Source organism: Crocodylus porosus, unplaced genomic scaffold (assembly GCF_001723895.1).
Source record: "Crocodylus porosus isolate Cpor-Errol unplaced genomic scaffold, CroPor_comp1, whole genome shotgun sequence".
Classification (NCBI taxonomy): Eukaryota; Metazoa; Chordata; order Crocodylia; family Crocodylidae; genus Crocodylus; species Crocodylus porosus.
Genome location: NW_017728909.1, coordinates 60,510,267 through 60,530,302, shown reverse-complemented (window position 1 = coordinate 60,530,302; position 20,036 = coordinate 60,510,267). Strand labels below are relative to the sequence as shown.

The following is a 20,036-nucleotide window of genomic DNA, read 5'->3' as shown; positions in this document are numbered from 1 at the left end:
ACTGGTATCTCCAGGTGCATGGTGGGGCTGCAGTGTTGCCAGGTCCTGTGAAGCAGCAGTGGTAGCAGGATGAGGAGGGGCTGACTGGCTGCCTTTCGCCTGCTGGCATTTTCCTGCCTGCCAAAGAAGCTCAGGTGGCCTCTGGACATGGAGGGAGATAGAGGAGCAGCAGCAACACCAGCAGCATTTCCCCTTCACACAAGACTGCCATCTTTACAGCCACCTTTCACAGACCCCCTAGACATGCTCTACAGACCCTCAGGGATCCATGGGCCATGGGTTGAAAACCACTGTTCTGTAAACTACCAGAGTTATTACTCTTAAAGCAGAGGAGAAAGCCAAGAAATATAACTTTTAACTTTTGTATATTCTTCCACTTTAAGACAAATTTTTGTCCAGGAATATACAATCTGCTGAGAAAGTATGTGATCTAAAAAACCTCTAGCTTTTCATTTGTGGTGAATTTAGAAGCCATTTTCACAAACCCCTTGATTCTCTATATTATTGGTGATGCATGTCCACATCATGTAACTCAATCCCCAAATATCTGTGTTTTATAACCTTGTTTTCCTTTTTTGTTACCAGAACACTTACACTTGAACAACCCTCGAGTTTGGTATGTGTCAAAATAAAACCCCTCTTAGAACCTAAGTTAACTCCTAATGAAGACAATAAAAAAATCGCATTTAGCTCATCTGGCAATTACAAAATGGTCATATATGGAGATATTATTTTGTCCCCCATTACATCAACATCTGAGTACCTGACCATCTGTAATGGATTTATCCTCACAAAAGGCACGAGAAGAAGGGAAGAACTATTAACACCATTTTATGAATGGGGAACAAAAAGGCTAATACTGTGTAACATGTGGGGGCATCAGGTACTGTTATCTGAATTGCTCTTTGCTGAATTGCTCATTTGTGAATAACCAAGATCAGCTCTTCTTCAAAATATAGTCTCTGGAACCTAGGTAAGAAATTATTTTCCCTGAAAGGCTGGCCACCTGTTAGAGATCTTTAAGACTACGACTCAGTGATTTTAAAATTGATTTCTTTCAGCGCGTAAGTTCAGTTTCCTCCTCTGCCTAAAGTGCATTCTTCTATTTCTCTAGAAGTAGAGAAAGGAAGAGGTAGACCCAGGTTCAGTACCCCTTTTGATGGAAGAAATTCAAACCCTCACCTCTGACATCCCTGGAGTGTGACGTAATCTCCAGGCTGTGGAATATTCTGCATGGAAAGCATTCTCAAACCCTCCACTTGAAGCTGGGGCACAGTACAGAGAAAGAATGCAAGATTCACTGAGTCAGAAAGAGACTAATTCATGTGCATATGAATGAGGGATTATCGCTTAGTTTAGTGATTAGAGAAGGAGGAAATCATGTGTTCCATCCCTGCTCCCAATACTGGTTTTATATTTTACATTATCAGTCATTACACAAAATATAGAGCAAGAATCACATAGCATTTCATACTTCCCCAAAGCTTTCTCGACTCAAGTGAGTAAAATAGATTGAAACTCAAGCAGAGATTCTATTAAATACAATTAACACAGTTTAAATCCTAATTTTCATAGCCAGAAAGTAATTGAAAATGCCTTATATTTAAAAATGCTCATCTGTGTTGCACAATTCCACAAGGCTAGCATGAGAGAATGCACTACAATGATAGTGCAGGCCTTAAGAAGTAATACATTGACTTCAAAACAAAATCCCAGTATTTTGCAATGGTCATGTCATCTCACAGTTGTAATCTTACATTAAAAAGACACTGGATAAACTTTTCAAAAGTATTTAGCTGGTTCAGGATACTAAGGCTCATTGAAATTCAAAGGGACTTAGACTGCTAAGTCACTTTTAGGTGCTTTAGAATATTTTGCCCTCTGTCAAACAGCTTAAATTAGGGTCTTCTATTTTTGTAAGGAGTGGGGGGGCAAGAAAGTTATTCACTATGAACAGTAATGATGTAACATCTAATAACCAGGTGTTGAAAAATTAAAAGCAAAGATATATGTGATGAAGGTCAGGAAAGGAAAGGTGGTTGTCCAGAGGTCTCACATTGAAATCACACAGAAGAGAATTTTAACCAGTTCTAGGTGCTCAATGATGAAAGATTTGTAAAGCTGTGTTTGGAAAGGGCAAAAGAGTGTAATTAATAGACTGCAGGTTTAAAAAAACAGGTGCGAGAGAGGAAAAGGCTGGCAGGAGAGGCAGTTCTTCACATTAACCACAAGATGGCACAGAGCATTCAAATGATAAGTTCAGAAATGAAATAGCATATCACAAAGGCAAGAAACAATTATAATTTATGCCAACAAAAACTATGAATGACTTATTAAAAAAACCCATAAAAATAATAAGAAGTGTACATATACCTACACACCCACAAAATGTCCCAAGCAAAGCTCCTAGTCTGAACTTTATTTCCTACACATAATAAAATGAATCAAAGACCAAAATGACAGCATGCAGTCATCTGTTTAACACTAAAAATCTAAACGATATGTTGCATGTATAAAATGCAACATATTTGTATGAGATGAGAGACTGGCTGGACGGAAGCAAGTGTGGGTATGAGCAGGCAGGTAGTGGGAATGGCAGAGCAGAAAGTTTGAGTGGGATATTCTGCAGGAGAGGTGCAGACATGACTGGGCAAATGGTAGGACCACCTAGAACAGTGGTGCTTAGCTTCCAAGCTATGAGCCAAATCCAGCCCACAGGGCCATGTCATCCAGCCTACTGGGCTCCCCACAGGTCTGGAAATTTGGGGCGGGGCAGCAGTAGTGTTAATTGCTGCTTCCAGAACAGTAGCAGAAAAGGGGCTAAACTATATTAAGTTTTATGTCAGATCTGTCTAGAATGAAGCATCCAAGCGGGATAATATTTGCTTGGCCCAGCTGGACTTCAACAACTGTCCTAACATACATGCCAGACCCACAAATGAGACTCTGGATCAAAATGCCCTGTAAACAGTGTCACTCTTCCTTCTCCTCCTTTCCACATGGGAGAGGGAAGATATGCCCACTGAAGGGATTTGCTGCTTGTGTAGGTGGTAGGTGGGGTGAGAGCAAACACACTAAACATCAAAAAAGGGATGAGATAGTTTCTCTTTTGCAGAGTATGTTCCTCATATTTACCACAGGGTGGTGCAAAAACATAAAAAAGTAACAACAGATCGGAAGGCAAGAACAGAAGATGGCCCAGACAAAAATGTATGAGAACTTCCACAAGGTGTCGACTCAGACAAAACATGAATGACCTGAGAAAACAGTCATAAAGCTACCAAGTGAGTCTGCTTTTCTAAACTTTGTTTTAGAAACAGACCTCTCTGAGCAGAGCCAATATACCTATCAACCCGTATTAGCCTTTCTAACATGAACCATTTAAATTATATAGCTATTGCAATAATTATTTTACTGAACATGGAATGTAATAAACATGGAAGGAGAAATATAGCCATAAACTGTTTAATCTGGAGAGTATAGTCAAGCAATTACCGTGTACCAATGAGCATGTCGATGAACTGTGTAACAGATCCATTTGAAATATCACCGTAAAGAACAACTCTTTGGCGGTGAAGGTGTTTTGCACAGAGCGTTTAGAAAGACTATGTGCCTAATATGCTCCAGTGTCTGGTTGTTTCTTCTCTCAGAATCCATTTAGCAGATCTCTTTTGAATTTATGCAGCTATTTTGAAAGGATTTGCTTGATTTCAAATAGAAGAATACTTTTAAGTACTGCTATCTACCTCTAAATTGCACTAAATCTTATGGAATCAGAAACAAAGGAGAAAAATATCTGTGAGATATAAATTCATTCCAGTTGTTTTGGGGAGGTTTTACTTGCTTGCCTGTTTTAACACAGGTAGCCGAGAAAACAAAAATGCTAACTATCTGAATAAAAATGGTAGGAGAGGTCCGTAACTGAGCTAATGAAATATAAATGGGAAGCTGGGTGCTCTTCTCCTTTTACAAACTCTTTCTCCTGGTGAATTCAGAGGCTGGCAGGAACAGCTGACACAAACCTTCAGCAGACATAACTGAAATATGTGGGTTCTCCCGGTCTCCAGAACCGGTTTGAACAGAACAAAAGAGGGTTTTCCCTGCCTTTGGTGAAGTTCATCCCACCCTCTGGCTGGGGATAAACTAGTCCTGCCAAGATCGACTTCTATTTCTGGCTCATTAAGATACTTCTGAAGAGCAAATATTTTGCCTTTTGGAATGCACCAGATTGTGCTTGATGCAGATGAACCATCCAAAATCTCTTCTCCCGAATAAAGGGCAGATTCCTCAGTTCGTGTGCCCGATTTCTCTCCCAACTCTTCAAGCCTCTTCCAGCAGCATTCAGAAGCAAATGCTTTGGGCTCGAGGCTGTGTCCTTAATCAGCTGTAAGGGCTCTGGCATTAGACCACTCTCCTTCTGCTGCACTTATAATGTTGCATGCCTGCTATTAGAAGCTTTTGGGTGCTGGCCTGGAAGGGCACGTTTTAAAGAGTTTAGGGGGGCGATCAATGCAAGAGACACACAATGGAGCGCGGACCCAGGTCCTCTTCCACAGCACGGTCGCCTTCTGCGTTACACCTCCTGTAGCAGTGAGACAGAAGGGAAGCAGCAGCCGCCCGCACATGCGCAGTGGGGTTGTTTTTCACAAAGCTGGTCTTAAAGTGAGCTGGCAGTCTGCAGCCTCCCTGTCTTTGTACAGAGACCACAGAGCTGGGTAGCAGCTGAACAGCAGCTAGTGCTGTGACTTCCAGCAAGCCCAATGAAGCGTTTGTAGAGCAGACACTGGTCCTGCCTGCAAGCTTTTTTGCACGGCAGAGGCTTTGATCAGTGTCAAGTGAAGATCCCATTTTATATGAGATCTTGACTTCGATTTGGGGGTTTTTTTCTTACAGTATATTTTTATAGACTTTGTTATAAAAAAAAAAAATGGTGCTGGGGAAGGTGAAGAGTTTGACAATAAGCTTTGACTGTCTCAATGACAGCAACGTCCCCGTCTATTCTAGCGGGGACACAGTCTCAGGAAGGGTCAGTTTAGAAGTTACTGGGGAAATTCGAGTGAAATCTCTTAAAATTCATGCAAGAGGACATGCAAAAGTGCGCTGGACTGAATCTAGAAATGCTGGATCCAACACTGCCTATACGCAGAATTACACTGAAGAAGTAGAATATTTCAACCATAAGGACATCTTAATTGGGCACGAGAGAGGTAAGTTGTTGTTTTTTTTCATTTTAATTCAGGAGTCAGAATCCTACACAGTCATTTTTGGATGCAAGCAGGCATGCCCATCTTCGCATCCTCTTGGCTTGAACAGTCTTTGGAGGGGGACTGGTTATTATATCCATTAAAAACCACAACATTCACGGATGTGAAAATGTACTACATCTCTTATGGGCTGTAGGTTTTGATGATATGGGCATTGATGGTGGGTCAGACTGCATCTGCAAAGTGCCTGCAAAACAGGACTTTCTCCAACTACCTGCCTTGAACAGAGCTTCTTGCAGAGGCACTTCCAGTTTATGATTATTTTAAGTGTGTCAGGAAAAAAATAGTGCTATAGCTAGACATGAGCAGGGTTGTGTTCCCTATTGCACTGAGAACCGGGGGGCCAAGCCGGCTAGTTAATGCTTGTAAGTGACTTTTTTGTAACTTCTCATCAAATGCTGAGATGCAAGACAGAATCAGGCTTTTGGACGTTTATGGATATAACTCCTATTTTTCAAATCGATTATGCAAGGCCTTTCGAAGGATGGGTAATTGTTGGCGGATAAAGGATTCCCTGTGGCTTATTTTGACATATACTCTCAGCACTCCACGTGTGGCTTCTTCTCCCCCCCTCCCCCCCAGTAAGTTAATAAATCACCTGAATGTCTTTTATACGCCACATCTGTCAGTGAGGCAGGTATAAAGATCTGCCTGCAAGCCTCCTTTGAGCCCCTGAAGTGTCCAACTGGAGCATCATGCCTAAGTTGGGGAGTTCAGGGAAGCTGCATTCATTGAAACCTGCTGTGCCAGCCACGTACAGTGCAAAATAGATTCCTATCAAATAATGAGGGGGGGGAGAAAGGGAATCAAGCCTTGGCGAGGGGGCAGCGGGTCTTCAGATGGCTAATCTATTGTTTGAATGGTGACACGGTAGAAGTATAGGGGACTCTTGGCTTGTTTTTCTGAAGTTTCCACCCTTTGTTAGAAGCGGTTCAATCCTGTTTGGGACCAGTCCTGGGGAGAGGGAGGGGGTGCGAGCTCTCCTCTCCGCAGATTGGTTACACGCGTCAGGTGGTGGCGATGACTTAATTCCTAGCACAAGAAAATAATGTTAAAACTGGTTATGTAATTTTCTTTTTTCTCTCCCCCTTGTTGCCTTTCACTTATTCTGCATATATATAAATAAGTGCCGCAGAGACCAGTGCGGGAGCTGAGGGGGGGGGGGGTCCCCTCTTTCTCCCCCCCACCTTACAAAGCCATCTCATTCAGGGGAAACTTGGGGGTTTGCGCTGGCAAAGGCTTTTAGAATAAATGGAAGGATTTTATTAGTATTACTATTTTAATGTTCACAAAATGAGCGGGTTGCGAGGCCCGAGGTAAAATGATGGGGTCCCTTCCCAGGCAGAGTTCGTGCCCTCTACCCATCCCCTCTGCGGATGCCGGGTGGGAAGGGGCCTGTGTCTCTCCCTCCACAGCCCAGGGGATGACTGCAGGGGGCGACTCGGGGCGCCCCCCGGGACAGGGAGCGAACAAAGAGGCCGGCGGGCGGGCGGTGGGTGCGCGACTCGGCGGTAGCAGCTGGGCGCTGCGCGGCCGATGCGGCCGCCGGGCAGCCCGGGCGCCCACTATTCTGCCCACGCCGCTCACACCAGCTTGGTGCCCCCAGCCCCGCCCCGCTGCGCCGCCATTGGCTCGGCGCCGTTTGTTAGCCTGTTGCTAAGGCGATGCCCGCCGCTGATTGGCGCGGGGCGAGGCGAGGGCGGGGCAGGTCCCGGTTCCTGGAGTCCGGCGTGCGCCGCTGCAGGATGGGGGTGGGGGTTGGGGATCGACCCCCCCTGCACCGCGGGCCTGATCCTCTCCGCCTTGGGCTGCGGCCGGGGCAGGATCGGGCCCGTGTGCTGTGGGGCTGAGGGGCTGCAGCCCGGAAGCCCCGAGAGAAGCCGGGGGGAGGCGGCGAGTCCCGCCCCGCCCGCTAGGGTAGGCTGCGCGCCTGCGCTCGCGTGTGCTGTGCCGTGCGCCTGCGAGCGCCGGGCGCGCCGGCTGGCTGGGGCTCTGCTCGCGCCGGTTTAGGCCGGTCCTCTCCTGCTCCAGTCTAGTCTGTGATTGACAGCTCAGCACTTGTTTACCACAGCGCCGCCGCCGCCCGGCTCCCGGGGACTGCTGAGCTGGCAGAAAGCGGCCGGCCGGCCGGCCCGGGGGGTGGGGGAGAGAGAGGCACGGAGTTTTAGGGCGAGGAGAAGAGAAGGGTCCGCGGCCTGCCCTGGGGTCCACTCACCTGCCTAGCCCCATCTCCCCCGCCACTTCAGGCCCCTGACGGGGGTTCGCAGCTTTGTCCCTTCTCCAGGGAGGGGGAGAAGCAAACCCTGCATCAAACCCCACTGAAATATTACCCCCCCCCCCTTTTTTTTCTTTTTGGCCTCCCCTGAGGTGCTTCAGGCCGCGGGGAGGTGCCCAGTTCTTTCCCTGCCTCCAGTTATTTTGCCACCTCCAGCATCTCTGTTTGACCCAACTCGGAGTCCTCCCCAACACCAGGGTCGCAAGCCGCCCGGGTCGTTTCAGCCCCCCTGTGCCCAGGCGGGGTTGGGAGGGAACAAAGAAGGGCAACTTGTTTAAGGGCACCGGGAAACTTCCGAGGCGGCGGCTGGGCAGGACGGAGCCATTTAACTGCAATGCTTTTAAGAAACCGGTTCTGTGTGACACTCATTCCCGGAGCCGGCCACCTCCTGCACCCCTTAGTTTCTCTCTCTGGTACTTTCGAGATCGGGTTTTGCAGATGGTCTCTTCAAGGGTTTCAGACCTCAGTGTGGTGGCTGGATAGGGGAGAAAAGGAAGGAGGATTGTGCAACTGAATCTTGTCCAGCAGGCTGGACGTGCAGTATAACATGAGGTTACTTTCTGAACGATGTGAAACCATTTCAGTTAGGACTTCCCTAGGCATTATACTGGAAAAGCATTGTCATCAGGTTGATTCTAGAATAAAGCATGGAGTTGTAAGCCACGTATTCAAAGTACTAATCGAATTAAAAGCAACTGGCCTCTGTATGTTAACTCCATCCAACCATGTTGCCTGCCCATAGCAATTCAGTTGTCATATACCCAAAAGTGAGTTAAGTGAATTAGATATGTCTACACAGTTTACATTTAATAACAAGCATATCATTTCCTTTCAGTACAAGAAAGAAACCTATGTAATATATTATGTGTAAAATGTTTTCAGGTGGAATAGCATATTGGGTTTTTCCCCCCTAGATGATGACAATTCCGAAGAAGGCCTCCACACTATTCATTCAGGAAGGCATGAATATGCATTCAGCTTTGAGCTTCCACAGACGTAAGTACTACATGCAATACCCATGTTGTGTAAATACCATGTTAAAGCGCATGTTTATTAAACCATGTGAAAGATTTTAGTGGACGGGGGACCCTTTTTCAGGGACAGGAGAGGTTGCACTAAAAGAAGCAACCTGGACTGAATCTTAACATGCCCTTTTTTATTTTATATATTTTTTTTTAATGTGGGTGGAAAAAAAATTGAAAGCTAACTGTTACTCTTAAATCAATCATTCCCTTTTTGACCTGTTGCAAATGACATGAATAAGTTGGCTATCCCATATGATGCTCTACTTACTACAAGGAGGAGAAAATTGATTGATTGATCAATCCTGGTCCCTGGAGAGTTGCTGGGATCACTTCTCGCTGCATCAAAATTCCCTCAGTCATGTAGATAAGCAGACTTTGCAAAAAAGGATTCAGTAATAATCTGCTTGGGCTCAGTTTGGAATGGATGTGAGAAAATGAACTGTATCTGGACTCATGTAAATAAATGGTTCTGAGAGTTAAACTAGTAAATGGAAGCAAATCTGTATGCAGATTGCAAGATGGTGGCTGTATAGAAACCAAGAGGGAAATAAGCAGACAGATGCATAGCAAGGAAACAAGATTATTTTGGGGATTAAAACAAAAAGCAAGAATGCTAACAGAACTATTTGGGTGATAAATACAGACATGCATGGGATGTCCATTCTTAGAAAACATCTCAAATGTCCATAAGTATACGTAAAGTGATTGGGAAATTGTGTGATGAGATTTCACTCTTGTGGGCTTCAACAAAATATCTGAGTGACTAAGTGAGGGACAAAGTGGTTAGAAGGGAGAAGGAGAGGAAAAGATCTGGGGTAAAGGCAAAGCCTACATTGAGGTAGAAAACTTGGAGGGATTTCATGAGAGTTAAGATATCCTAACTCCACACAATGTGGGGCTGGTAAAATTTCGTATTATTTGAGGTGCAGGGTGTCTGGCTTTTATAGGAGTTGCAAGTATTTAGCCCTTCCTAACGTTGGTCTCAAAAGGAATAATATGAATAGTACAGTTGTTTGCAATAGATACAGCTAAAACATGTCAAAAAGGACCCATATAGGAATTCTAGAATGTGAAACTGGCTTCTGATGAACCCATCAATTACCATTCAAGAAGCAAGGATGACAATGGTGAAACAAGTCTGAGTTTGGATATTAAAACTAAAGACACTATTTGAAAGAGATCAAGAGTTTGGTATGGAAGATGAGCAGTAGAATATAGTACAGACCTAAAAGGGTGACCGTAAAATTAACTGATTAAATTTGCTGCAGATGAAGCAGATCTTGTGAAAGAGGGCTGACAGCACAAAGCTTTAGGAACGACACACTTTCAGATGGCTAGTACTGACCAGAACAATGTGTAAATAAGTTTATTCAGTTTGTTCGTCAAGAGAAAAAACAAGCGCGTGTGAGACTGAGTTTAATTGTCATAGTCTGTGTGTCAAAACCATAGTATTAAAATTCAAGGTACCCAAAATGCTGCAGATTTGAGATTTAGATATTTTTAAAATGTTAGAAAAACATAGGGTCAACCCCTCAGGGTTGTTTTTCCCGCAGATAGAACTAACTCCCATTGTCTTCAGTGAAATTCAGAGTATAGACTGCTGGATTTTGGTTTTCTGAAGGACAGTTTAAGGTGGCCTTGTCAAACTACAGGGGGTTTGGGAGCGAACACAAAGGGATTAGGTAACTATTTGGAGTGTCTTAAATTAGTTAAGGTGAGCTACAAGAACAACAGGTCATACATTTTAACTAAGGCAAAGCCAGATACTACTGAAGGGCAGGTACAAGTGTACTTTACACAGAAGTTAACTCACAAAATATACTACCAAAGACAATGATACATCACATTCCTACATCATAACTGTTGAGAGATTTCATGGTTAATTATTTTTCTTTCAAAACTGATCTTTTTGAAATGTGGAAACTTTCTAAGTAAGTTGTACTTAATTAGATAAATAAATGGTACAGTGCAGCTTGATAAATTGTATCACTGTTAGAGAGAGAAAAAGGCTTACTCAATTTTGACCTTTGTCCTGCACAGACCACTTGCTACCTCATTTGAAGGCAGACATGGCAGTGTGCGCTATTGGGTGAAAGCCGAATTGCACAGACCTTGGCTTCTACCAGTGAAATTAAAGAAGGAATTTACAGTCTTTGAACATATAGATATCAACACTCCTTCATTATTGGTAAGAATTGAGAGCTGTGTATATATTGTTTTTGTATTTGGCATATCTATAGTCACTGAAACCATTACAAAATCTAATTTTAATACTATCCGCTAGTTAAAGTGCAGGTGACTAACCCATTTTAGCAACTCATAGCAAGCTGCCATATTGAAAAGTTACAGAGTGGTTGGAGTTGAAATTATCTATATTTTATATTTATCTGTAAACTGAATCGGTGGCAAATTACAAAAAAAATCTCATTCAGGAGAGGTTCTATTCACTATTCTTTATCAATTTAATACAGAATAATTTAGCTGCTAAAAGAGCACTATTATTCTTACAAATCTTCTAATTAATAACAGCCTGTTAAACTTAAAAATGTACAGTAAACTGTGCTGTAGTGCATAATTGATAAATTTAATATAGTTCCCTACCAGTGGAGAGAAACTAACACTTTTTTTTTATACTAAATCTTTTTGATATTGGACAAGATATTTTCAAGGAGGTTCTCATTTCAGTTTGGCTTAAAACCCTTTTTCTTTCTTCTCAATGAGCAATGCATGCAAAATTTAAAAGTCATTGAAATAAGGGAGTGGGAGATTTATATATGGGTGAAAAATCAGATTTTATCAGAGGATCTATGGCCTCACCTATAATCTCTATTAAATCAAAGGAAAGATGTATGTGGAACTTGAATAGACCATTAATCATGATCTCACATAAAACAATGCAAACTTAATTGATTTAGGTGGAAATAGGAGCAGGTTTATTCTGAGAACAGCAAATAGTTAATATTCAGGATTGCAGCAGTGGGACTTTGTTTTACATGAAATACAATTAAGGGAAATGTAGAAAGATGCATTTAGTTACAATTTTATGAAAAACTATTGACACTGTTGAAGATATGTGGGCCAAAAAGCTGTTTTTTTCCTAAAGCAAAATTTTTCTGATTGTCTTTGTCTTTGTTTTTTTTCAATGAATTCTTCAGTGAGGATGAGACTAATTGAGGTAGCTCTGGTAAGGTAACTAATACCAGTGCTAGACTGGATTTAGGACAAAACATTCTTTGTTTACTTGCACAGTGTTAGGGAAGTCAACATAACTATTCTTTTGAGTAAAACCAGTAGGGTTTTGCCATTTAGTATCTTAATACTATTTCTCTGCATTAATTAGAGCCTCATTAATATGCACAATTAATTCTGGGTTTAATGTTTGGTTTTTTTGCAGTCACCCCAAGCAGGCACAAAAGAGAAGACTCTTTGTTGTTGGTTTTGTACCTCAGGCCCAATATCCTTAAGTGCCAAAATTGAAAGGAAGGGCTACACCCCAGGTATGTAGCAAGAATAACTTCTTTCTTCACTCTCTCTTAAAATTACCCTTTTTAATTCATGGCCTTACATAAATAAGTATCAAGGTAGTTTTTTTTATTTGCATATTGTGGTCTTCTGAGTGTGCTGTTGAACCAGATGCATCATAGCTGTAACTTCAAATTGGAAAAGTACATTTTCCTTTACTAGCCTTGCACACTTGTCACATCAGCTCATACTGAACTTCATTCTGCTTATTGCTATCAATGAATATTTTTGCCAATAAATTTAGTATTGGCAGGAGCTGGCCCATTGTAACCATGTAAACATATTTAAAAATATATGTGTTTCCATGTAAGCAGATGTGAACTGAATGAAATTCTGTTTCATTCCAGGTGAATCAATTCAGATTTTTGCTGAGATTGAGAACTGCTCTTCCCGTATGGTTGTGCCAAAGGCAGCCATTTACCAAACACAGGCATTCTATGCCAAAGGGAAAATGAAGGAAGTGAAGCAGCTTGTTGCCAACCTGCGTGGGGAATCCCTGTCATCTGGGAAAACAGAAACCTGGAATGGCAAACTGTTGAAAATTCCACCCGTTTCTCCCTCAATCCTTGATTGCAGTATAATCCGTGTGGAATATTCATTAATGGTACGTGTCCTGTTCATATTCTTTCTTAAGCATATGCATAACTACTTTGGAGGCATGATCCCATGCTAATTTTGTTTAAAAAAATCAATGCATCATTGTTGAAATGCATAAAGGAGAATAGGTTTAGGAATAGCAAGTGCTGCATTTGTCCAGGAGGTTTCCAACCCTCTGATTCTGTGACAAATGGCAGATGATTTACAGCCATGGCAATTTTCAAAATATTTTTCACCTAATGTGAAGAACTCTCAACTTCTATTTAACTTGGTAGGGTTCAGCACTTCTTTTTGGCACAACCCTTTAAAATAGTGTATTAGAAGCAAGTATAACTCTCACCTGGAACTGAGGGCAGAATTAACCCACTAGGGACTGATTCAAACCAGCTTCTATTCACAGGCTTTTTTTGTCACTTACTTTTTAGGTATACGTTGATATCCCTGGAGCAATGGACTTATTCCTTAATTTACCACTTGTCATTGGTACTATTCCTCTACATCCGTTTGGCAGCAGAACATCAAGTGTAAGCAGCCAATGTAGCATGAATATGAATTGGCTTGGTCTTACACTGCCTGAAAGACCTGAAGGTAAATTGATTTTAATATTAATCTCATCTGCTTTAATAGTATTTTGGGCTTGTATGTCTGATTTACCTCATCACCACTTTATTAAGAAACCCTTTCTCAGTAAAACCCACATGGCGGGAGGTCATTTCCATATGGGTCTCTTTCCGTGCAATTTCTGCACCACCCAGTTATATTGTGGTGGGTCTGTGGTTCCCTTTTTTTATGCTGTAGAAAGAACAGTGGAGCCCACCTGCTCCAACATCTTAACCATGAGAATCGGTGCAGATGGCACAGGATGCTAGGGGATTTCAGCGTGGAATTTCAGTATCTCCAATTACTGGTCCCCAGTTACTTCCCTGGCTTGGAAGCACCCCAGTCCATTGCAGCAGTGCTGTCAGGTCTTCATCTGGCCCACTGGAAGCTGGGAACCTAGTGGAAAGACAGCATAGGTTGGGCTGTATTAACTTTGTGCAGGGAATCTCTGCATTGCTCACTGGTAGAATTATATATGTTTCCCCTTCCTGTAATTTGGTTTTACTCAGTTGTCAAAACATCCATGTGCACGAACCTTAGGCAGAAAGAGAGACCTCCAAAAGAAAGTGGGGTCGTCTCACACTTTTCTACCTAGGCAAGAAAAGAGTGCTGTCCCATACCCAGATTTTAGGATAATCAAGCTAAAAGTCTATGATGATTGTCAGTCATCTTAACAACATAAATTTGAATTTATTTAGATAGCATAGTCTTGTATACAAAAACGTAGCTATAATTCTTGTCACTGAGCACTTTAACTTTTTTAATGATTAAAGTTTTAATATTTGTCATATTATGTATTTTGACATGCATAAGAACTGTAGTTCGAACTGCGTGTACCTTTTCCCTCTAGCACCTCCTAGCTATGCAGAAGTGGTCACAGAGGAGCAAAGACAGTCCAGCCTTGCACCCATAGCTGCCTGTGACGATTTTGAGAGGGCACTTCAAGGACCATTATTCGCCTACATCCAAGAATTTCGTTTTCTGCCTCCACCTCTTTATTCAGAGGTAAGTATACGAGTATGCCATTAATTACTGTGGCTCTTAGGTGTGTGTATTCTGCTTTCTTGTGGAGGAACTCTTAATAAGCTGGAAATGAGAACTGTGTTCCACCCTTTTATAATTATATTAACCTCTACAAGCAAAGACTGTGGAACAAGACATACACCAAAATAGCTTTTCAGGAATTTCATTCATGTCAGTATCATTGCTGTAGAAGACTTATGCAAAGTAGCTGAGAATCTGGGCGAGAAAGTAGGAGCCGTTTGTGCTCAATACTCCTTCAGTAAAGGTGGTATCTCCTTGTTTCGGCATCTACTTTTAAATTTATGACCAACTTAAGGCAACCACTTTTTTGAAAATTATCAACCCCCTCCCATAGTAGGTCACTTCTGTTTTAGTGCCTGATTTCCTATCTGCTCAGTACACCTCTTACAGTAACCTGGATAGGAGTAAAATAGATTCTCTCCAATCCTTCATCTCTTTCCCATTGGAGTGAATGAACTGTTTCCCCTCCTATCTCCCCCACCCCCTGTTAAGCCCATACTATGGTAAAATGATAACTGTATATGTATCACAGTAAAAGTCTTCAATTTTATTTCAGGATATAAACTAATCTCTCTTTTCACGATCCACTTTTCTAGAATCAATGTCCAGCTGATAGGTGACATGTTTAGATCAGTTTCCGATTTGCAAGTCACCCTTACATTTGAAATTTTGTATCCCTAAATTTGAAAGGTGCCATATCCAGAGATTTTTTTCTTATATTTGTTTCTTGTAATTCACATCTCTAGCATGATATGCATATGAGCTAGAATTATGCTACTTTTGGCAGCCCTTAACTCTTGGGATATTGTTTCCAGAATGTTATCCTTATATATAGTTGATAGTGGGAGGCCAGTGTAACAGGAAAGAGATGTAGCTGCTGGCTGTTACCTGTTTCTTGTTTCTGTTAGCCAGGTTCTCATTTATTTGCTTCCGGAAGAGTGTGACCTTCCTTTGTTCAGTCTATCTCTAGGCCAATTCAACTACATTACTAGGCCTGTAACTCATGCCAGTGTCAATTCTCTTCTAAACCAAAGAAATACTTCATTGTGAGGAGGGGGTTGTTCTGGGGGGTTTGTTTGCTTTTTAAATCTGTAAAGCACTTAACATAGTTTAGGTCTAAAATGATGCATCTCTTTTGCCTTTCACTCTGCGCCCTCCCCCTTTTTCCCCTGCCTCTTGTTCTCATTCCTTCCACTAGCTTAGAATATTCCCTGCCTGATTCTGTGGCCCTCTCTTTTTATGCTCTGAAACCCTTTAGATGTAAAGCTTTCATGAATCACAATGGACTTTTATTAGAATCAGCTTCTGGCTGAGAGGTGACCTGTTTGAATCAATTTCTAAGTTAAAAATCAGTCTTAAATTCATTATTCTTTCTAAGATGGATATTTAGTTTGATAAAGCACCATTGGATGGCCCTGTTAAAGACAGTCTTTAGGTGCCTTTTATGGCACATACTTAAAATCTGCAAGAATTAAAACAATTTGTGCAGAACAAAAAAGCTAATTAATGCCACTTTTTTTTTTTTTTTTTTAAAGAGCAATATTAGGCAAATACAGATTGTAGGATAGTAATATTTTTGTCTTCTGGAATACTAACTTAACAAGCTGATTTTTTTTTTTTTTTTCATTAGTAATGCTAAAGACTCTTAAGAAGTCCCCTAAGGGACTTAATTGTTGGAGAGTTAGTTCTTTTTTTTTTTTTTAAATGGCATGTACTCAAGGCCAGTCTTTTAAAGGTATTTAGGTACCTAAGGATTCATACATAGGCACGTTTAGAAACTCAGTGGGCATCTAACCCCATTGAATTCACAAAATAGTACATTGATGGGCAACACTAATATTCCTAAAATAGATAGCCAGATGTCCCAGGCACTTGGTTTCCAATAAGTGCATTCCTTTTTCATATTTTGCAATATGAACAGTTTTAAAATGGTAGGGCAAGACAATGCGAGTTTAAAACACCTCAGAGGAAATTCAGTTCATTCTCACACTCAGTTCATTCTCACACTAAGTAAAAGGCTGTAACAAAAAATAGTGACAAAATAAAGTGATTTTTTTTTTTCCCCCCCCCTATTCTTAACAGGTATTACCGAGAAGCGTTTTGTTTCACATTTAAGAAACCAATCCAACATATTTCAAACAGAAAATTGTGTTTGTAATAAAATTTGCTTATCCAGAAAAATCACACTTCACACATCAGTATTTAAGTCTTTACATCTAAGCAGTCAAGTCTCAGCAATAACCTTTCATTGTATTTAAAACATACAAAACTCAGAGGTTAATTAGGTAAAATCTAATATAGACCTTTTATTACCAGAGCCCATTATAGTCAACTGGAGTCTATTCATTGACTTCAATGAGTTTGGGATCAGAAACAAATACCTATTGCTGCTCACTATCGCAAGATACTTAACTTTAAGAATTTGGATTTCTGAGGTTTGTTTGTTTTAATTTTCCTTTCTTTCTTTTTTTTATTTTCACTTAGATTGATCCAAACCCAGATCAGCCCACAGATGACAGACCATCCTGTCCCTCTCGCTGAAGGAAACCATTGCAAGCTGACTTGACTTCGGTTTTAAATCATATCTCTGCCGTGTTGAAGATCAAGGCGTCATAGTGGAGATTACACTTTCAAAGGAAGTGATATTGCTCTTGCCTGTAAAACGGTGAATAAATGAAAACCTGTGATCATGCTTTTGAAGCCTACAGCAACACCATAGGCCTGCTCCTTATGCTTGAAGACCTGAGCTTTTTTCCCTTAAATACTGGCACATATTAGGAGCAGCCTTATTAGCCTACGGTCATATGTGTCAAAACACTCACCATGTTGTAAAAGAGAGGGATGACTTCCTCTTTGATTTGAAAATTTGCACATGCTCATTGCTTACGTTGTGCGGTTCAGTGTCACTACAGCTTTCTCATTTATGCCGGACTGTTGTTACCCCTTCTAACTTGTTTGTGGTCCGCACAACAAGGAGCAAAAGAAAGCTTTGAAAAAACTTAAGATAACAAATGCACTGACATTTTTTTTTAATTTAATGTAGCCTGGACTTTACCTGCATATGCACATGCTCAGAATTGTCCTAGTAGGCTGATCATGTATCACCTCTTCAGCTTGGATCCTGTTGTGGATTTATTTACAAACATCAAATGCCTTCAAGCCAATCCTTCTTGCTGTATGTTTTGCAGCCTACTGTAGTAGATAAGCAACAGATGTGTAGGGGGGGAGAAGATAACAGAAGGAAACTAATAAGAGACTTTGTCAAGATTGTATACCTTCTTGATTTCTTTTAAGAATTTGTTGCCTTTCTACTATTACCGCAAAGCAGCATTTTGTTACAGACTGCCTAAAAAAAAAATCACTTAATCTCAGGTGAACTCATCACTTGCCAAACTGTTGGAATGCTATTTGTTTTATGTTGCACTGTTACTTTTTGTTTTTGTGTTTGTGGGTTTTCTGGGGTTTTTTGTTTTCAATTTTTTTTTAATTTTTTTTTTGGGGTTTTTTTAAGGGGGATTTGGAATAGGGACATACACAAAAGTAACAAACCCACCCTTATTCCCTTTTTATCTTTTCTACGATTTATGAAGAGATAGTCAAGTTATGAAGCTTAAAAATGAAGCAAAATGAAGGCAGCACCAGCATACACCAGCCAAGACCTAAGCAAGTTTAAATTAAAAAAAAAGTTCTGGCCATAATTCAGAGAGGTTTTCCATTCTCATCCCATAAATAGGGGTGAGATGGGAAAGTGAGTTTATTTTTATACGTAGTAACTTAATCATCAGAAATTCTATACATACATAGAGAGATACTAGACAAAGTATATTTAAAAAAAAGTGGTTACGGTTGTAGTAAGAAAGCTTAATCTGTGCATTTTGTGTTTATAAAATTATAAGGACAAGAAAAGATAAGCAGAATAATGAAACTAACTGAACTGGACACTGCAGTTACCAGTCCTACTAAAAGACTATATAGCAGAGATTTTGCTTTGATTATGTCCTCTTCGGTGTTCTGCATACAACAAAGCATTCACACAACACTTAAATGCTATGTGCAAACTGCTTTTACCCTGCATAACATGAATAAACTCAGTGTACCTGAGGGTGGCAGGGAACCAGTGTATGTTGTAGCACAAAAACCAGCACATAAGCAGTAGGGATTTTGTACATTTGTTTGCAGAAAGCTACTCACTATACAAACTTTCCTCTTCAGAAAAAAGCAGCCCAGATTTTTTAATGGGTATGCAGTTTTCATGTTGACTGTTCTATGAATTCGTGTCCCTTCTACCATTTACACCATCTATTATAAAGCAGCTGGAAGTGGGGGATGGGGGAGTTTTGTCTCTGGCCTGGTGCTTATTCTTACAAAATGCTTTCTTATTTTTAAGGCTTCAGAAATGACAAGATAGGCTTTTCCATAAGTGGCCTTTATGAAAACATGGAAGACACTTCATGTTGACAGGGTGAAAAAAACCCAGTATAAATAAGAATCGCGTTTTAAGTGATTCAGTTAAAGGGTTTGGGCTTCTGTGTAAGCAAACTAATATATTAGATAATAAGGAAATTGGGTGATGTCTTATCTTATTAGGCCATTTTTGTGAATGTCCCTCCCCTACAGAAAAAGAGCTGACGGGATTTTTGGCATAAAAGGGCATTTGGTGGTTTTATTTTTATTAATTTTTTTTTTTGTTCCTTTGTTTGTTTGTTTGTTTGTTTTAATGGACTAGGGAACAATTGTTGATACACATAGCATTAATACTTATCACAGTATAATGGTAAAATTTATATATAAAGCAGGATTGACCAATATTATAGTAATTGGCACTGCAACACAAAACTGGTGGGATTTAAAGATCTAAAACCTTTATCAAAGAAAAGTTTCCATTAAAATATTTCTTTATTCAGTTCTTTAGAGGCATTACTTTTTTCCTTTTATAAATATTGGTCAATTCTCAACATTATAATGAAGTGTGAGGGTTCACAGTTGTAGCCCAGTATTTGAGATAGACTCATGACCTGAATTAAGGAAAAAATAAGTAAAATCCAAAACTTTAGAGAAACGAAGTGCAATATTAAATGTTTGCTTTATAGATTATATTCTATGGCTGTTTGTACTTTTTTTCTTTTTTTTCTTTTTTTTCCCTTTTTCTTTTTCTTTTTTTTTTTCTCTTTTTTTAGTTTTGGTGCTGACTGTGTCCTTGTAGACTCTGTTTAAAAAAACAATACGTGGAAAACCATTTAATTTTTCCTATTGCTCTTCCTTGTGGAAATAAACTTTTTTTTAGAAAAAAAACTCAAAAACAATTGGTTTCCTTGAGTGGTTTTACTTGGGGGGGAGAGAGAGAGAGAACACAATTCATGAGACATGACTGCAACTTAAAGAACATTTTATTTTGCCACAGTTTGATCCGTTAACTTCACTGAAGCTGTTCTCGATTTGTGGATCTGACACAGCAGAAGCACCAAGTTTTAGACTTCTAATGGCTGGGTCTATGTGGAGAAACCAGAGTCCAAACAACCAAACAATTTCCTAGAAGGAAATCATGTCTAATTTGCAAGACATACATCATTACAGGACACTGTGTTTATATGTAAAAAAAAAAATCCATGATGATCTCCATGTTGTCTAACACTGTTGTCTACTAGCATTTTTTAAGCTTTTAGGGTGGCCATAATTTGAAGCCAGGACATGAAGCTTAGCAGACAGTAG

At 40.6% G+C, this 20,036-nt stretch overlaps 1 protein-coding gene across 2 annotated transcripts; it reads left to right on the top strand.

The window, feature by feature from the left end:
- Nucleotides 1-4,670: 4,670 nt before the first annotated feature.
- On the top strand, nucleotides 4,671-19,607 carry ARRDC3 (arrestin domain containing 3). 2 transcript variants are annotated; one of them, XM_019532361.1, is made up of 8 exons: nucleotides 4,675-5,207; nucleotides 8,454-8,535; nucleotides 10,605-10,752; nucleotides 11,959-12,061; nucleotides 12,434-12,690; nucleotides 13,109-13,271; nucleotides 14,134-14,288; nucleotides 16,812-19,607. In XM_019532361.1, exons 1-8 carry the CDS (start codon nucleotides 4,928-4,930, stop codon nucleotides 16,866-16,868), a joined length of 1,245 nt encoding a protein of 414 aa, XP_019387906.1. In that variant the 5' UTR covers nucleotides 4,675-4,927; the 3' UTR covers nucleotides 16,869-19,607. The 2 variants fall into 2 exon arrangements, with proteins under 2 accessions (XP_019387907.1, XP_019387906.1); XM_019532362.1 differs by lacking the exon at nucleotides 16,812-19,607 and having other exon boundaries at nucleotides 4,671-5,207; nucleotides 14,097-14,183.
- The last annotated feature ends 429 nt before the right edge of the window (nucleotides 19,608-20,036 follow it).

Coding starts and splice junctions, on each gene's coding strand:
- ARRDC3 (XM_019532361.1), top strand. CDS start 4,928: ATGGTGCTGGGGAAGGTGAAGAGTTTGACAATAAGCTTTGACTGTCTC. Junction 5,208..8,453: donor CTTAATTGGGCACGAGAGAG/GTAAGTTGTTGT, acceptor TTTCCCCCCTAG/ATGATGACAATTCCGAAGAA. Junction 12,691..13,108: donor GTGTGGAATATTCATTAATG/GTACGTGTCCTG, acceptor CTTACTTTTTAG/GTATACGTTGATATCCCTGG.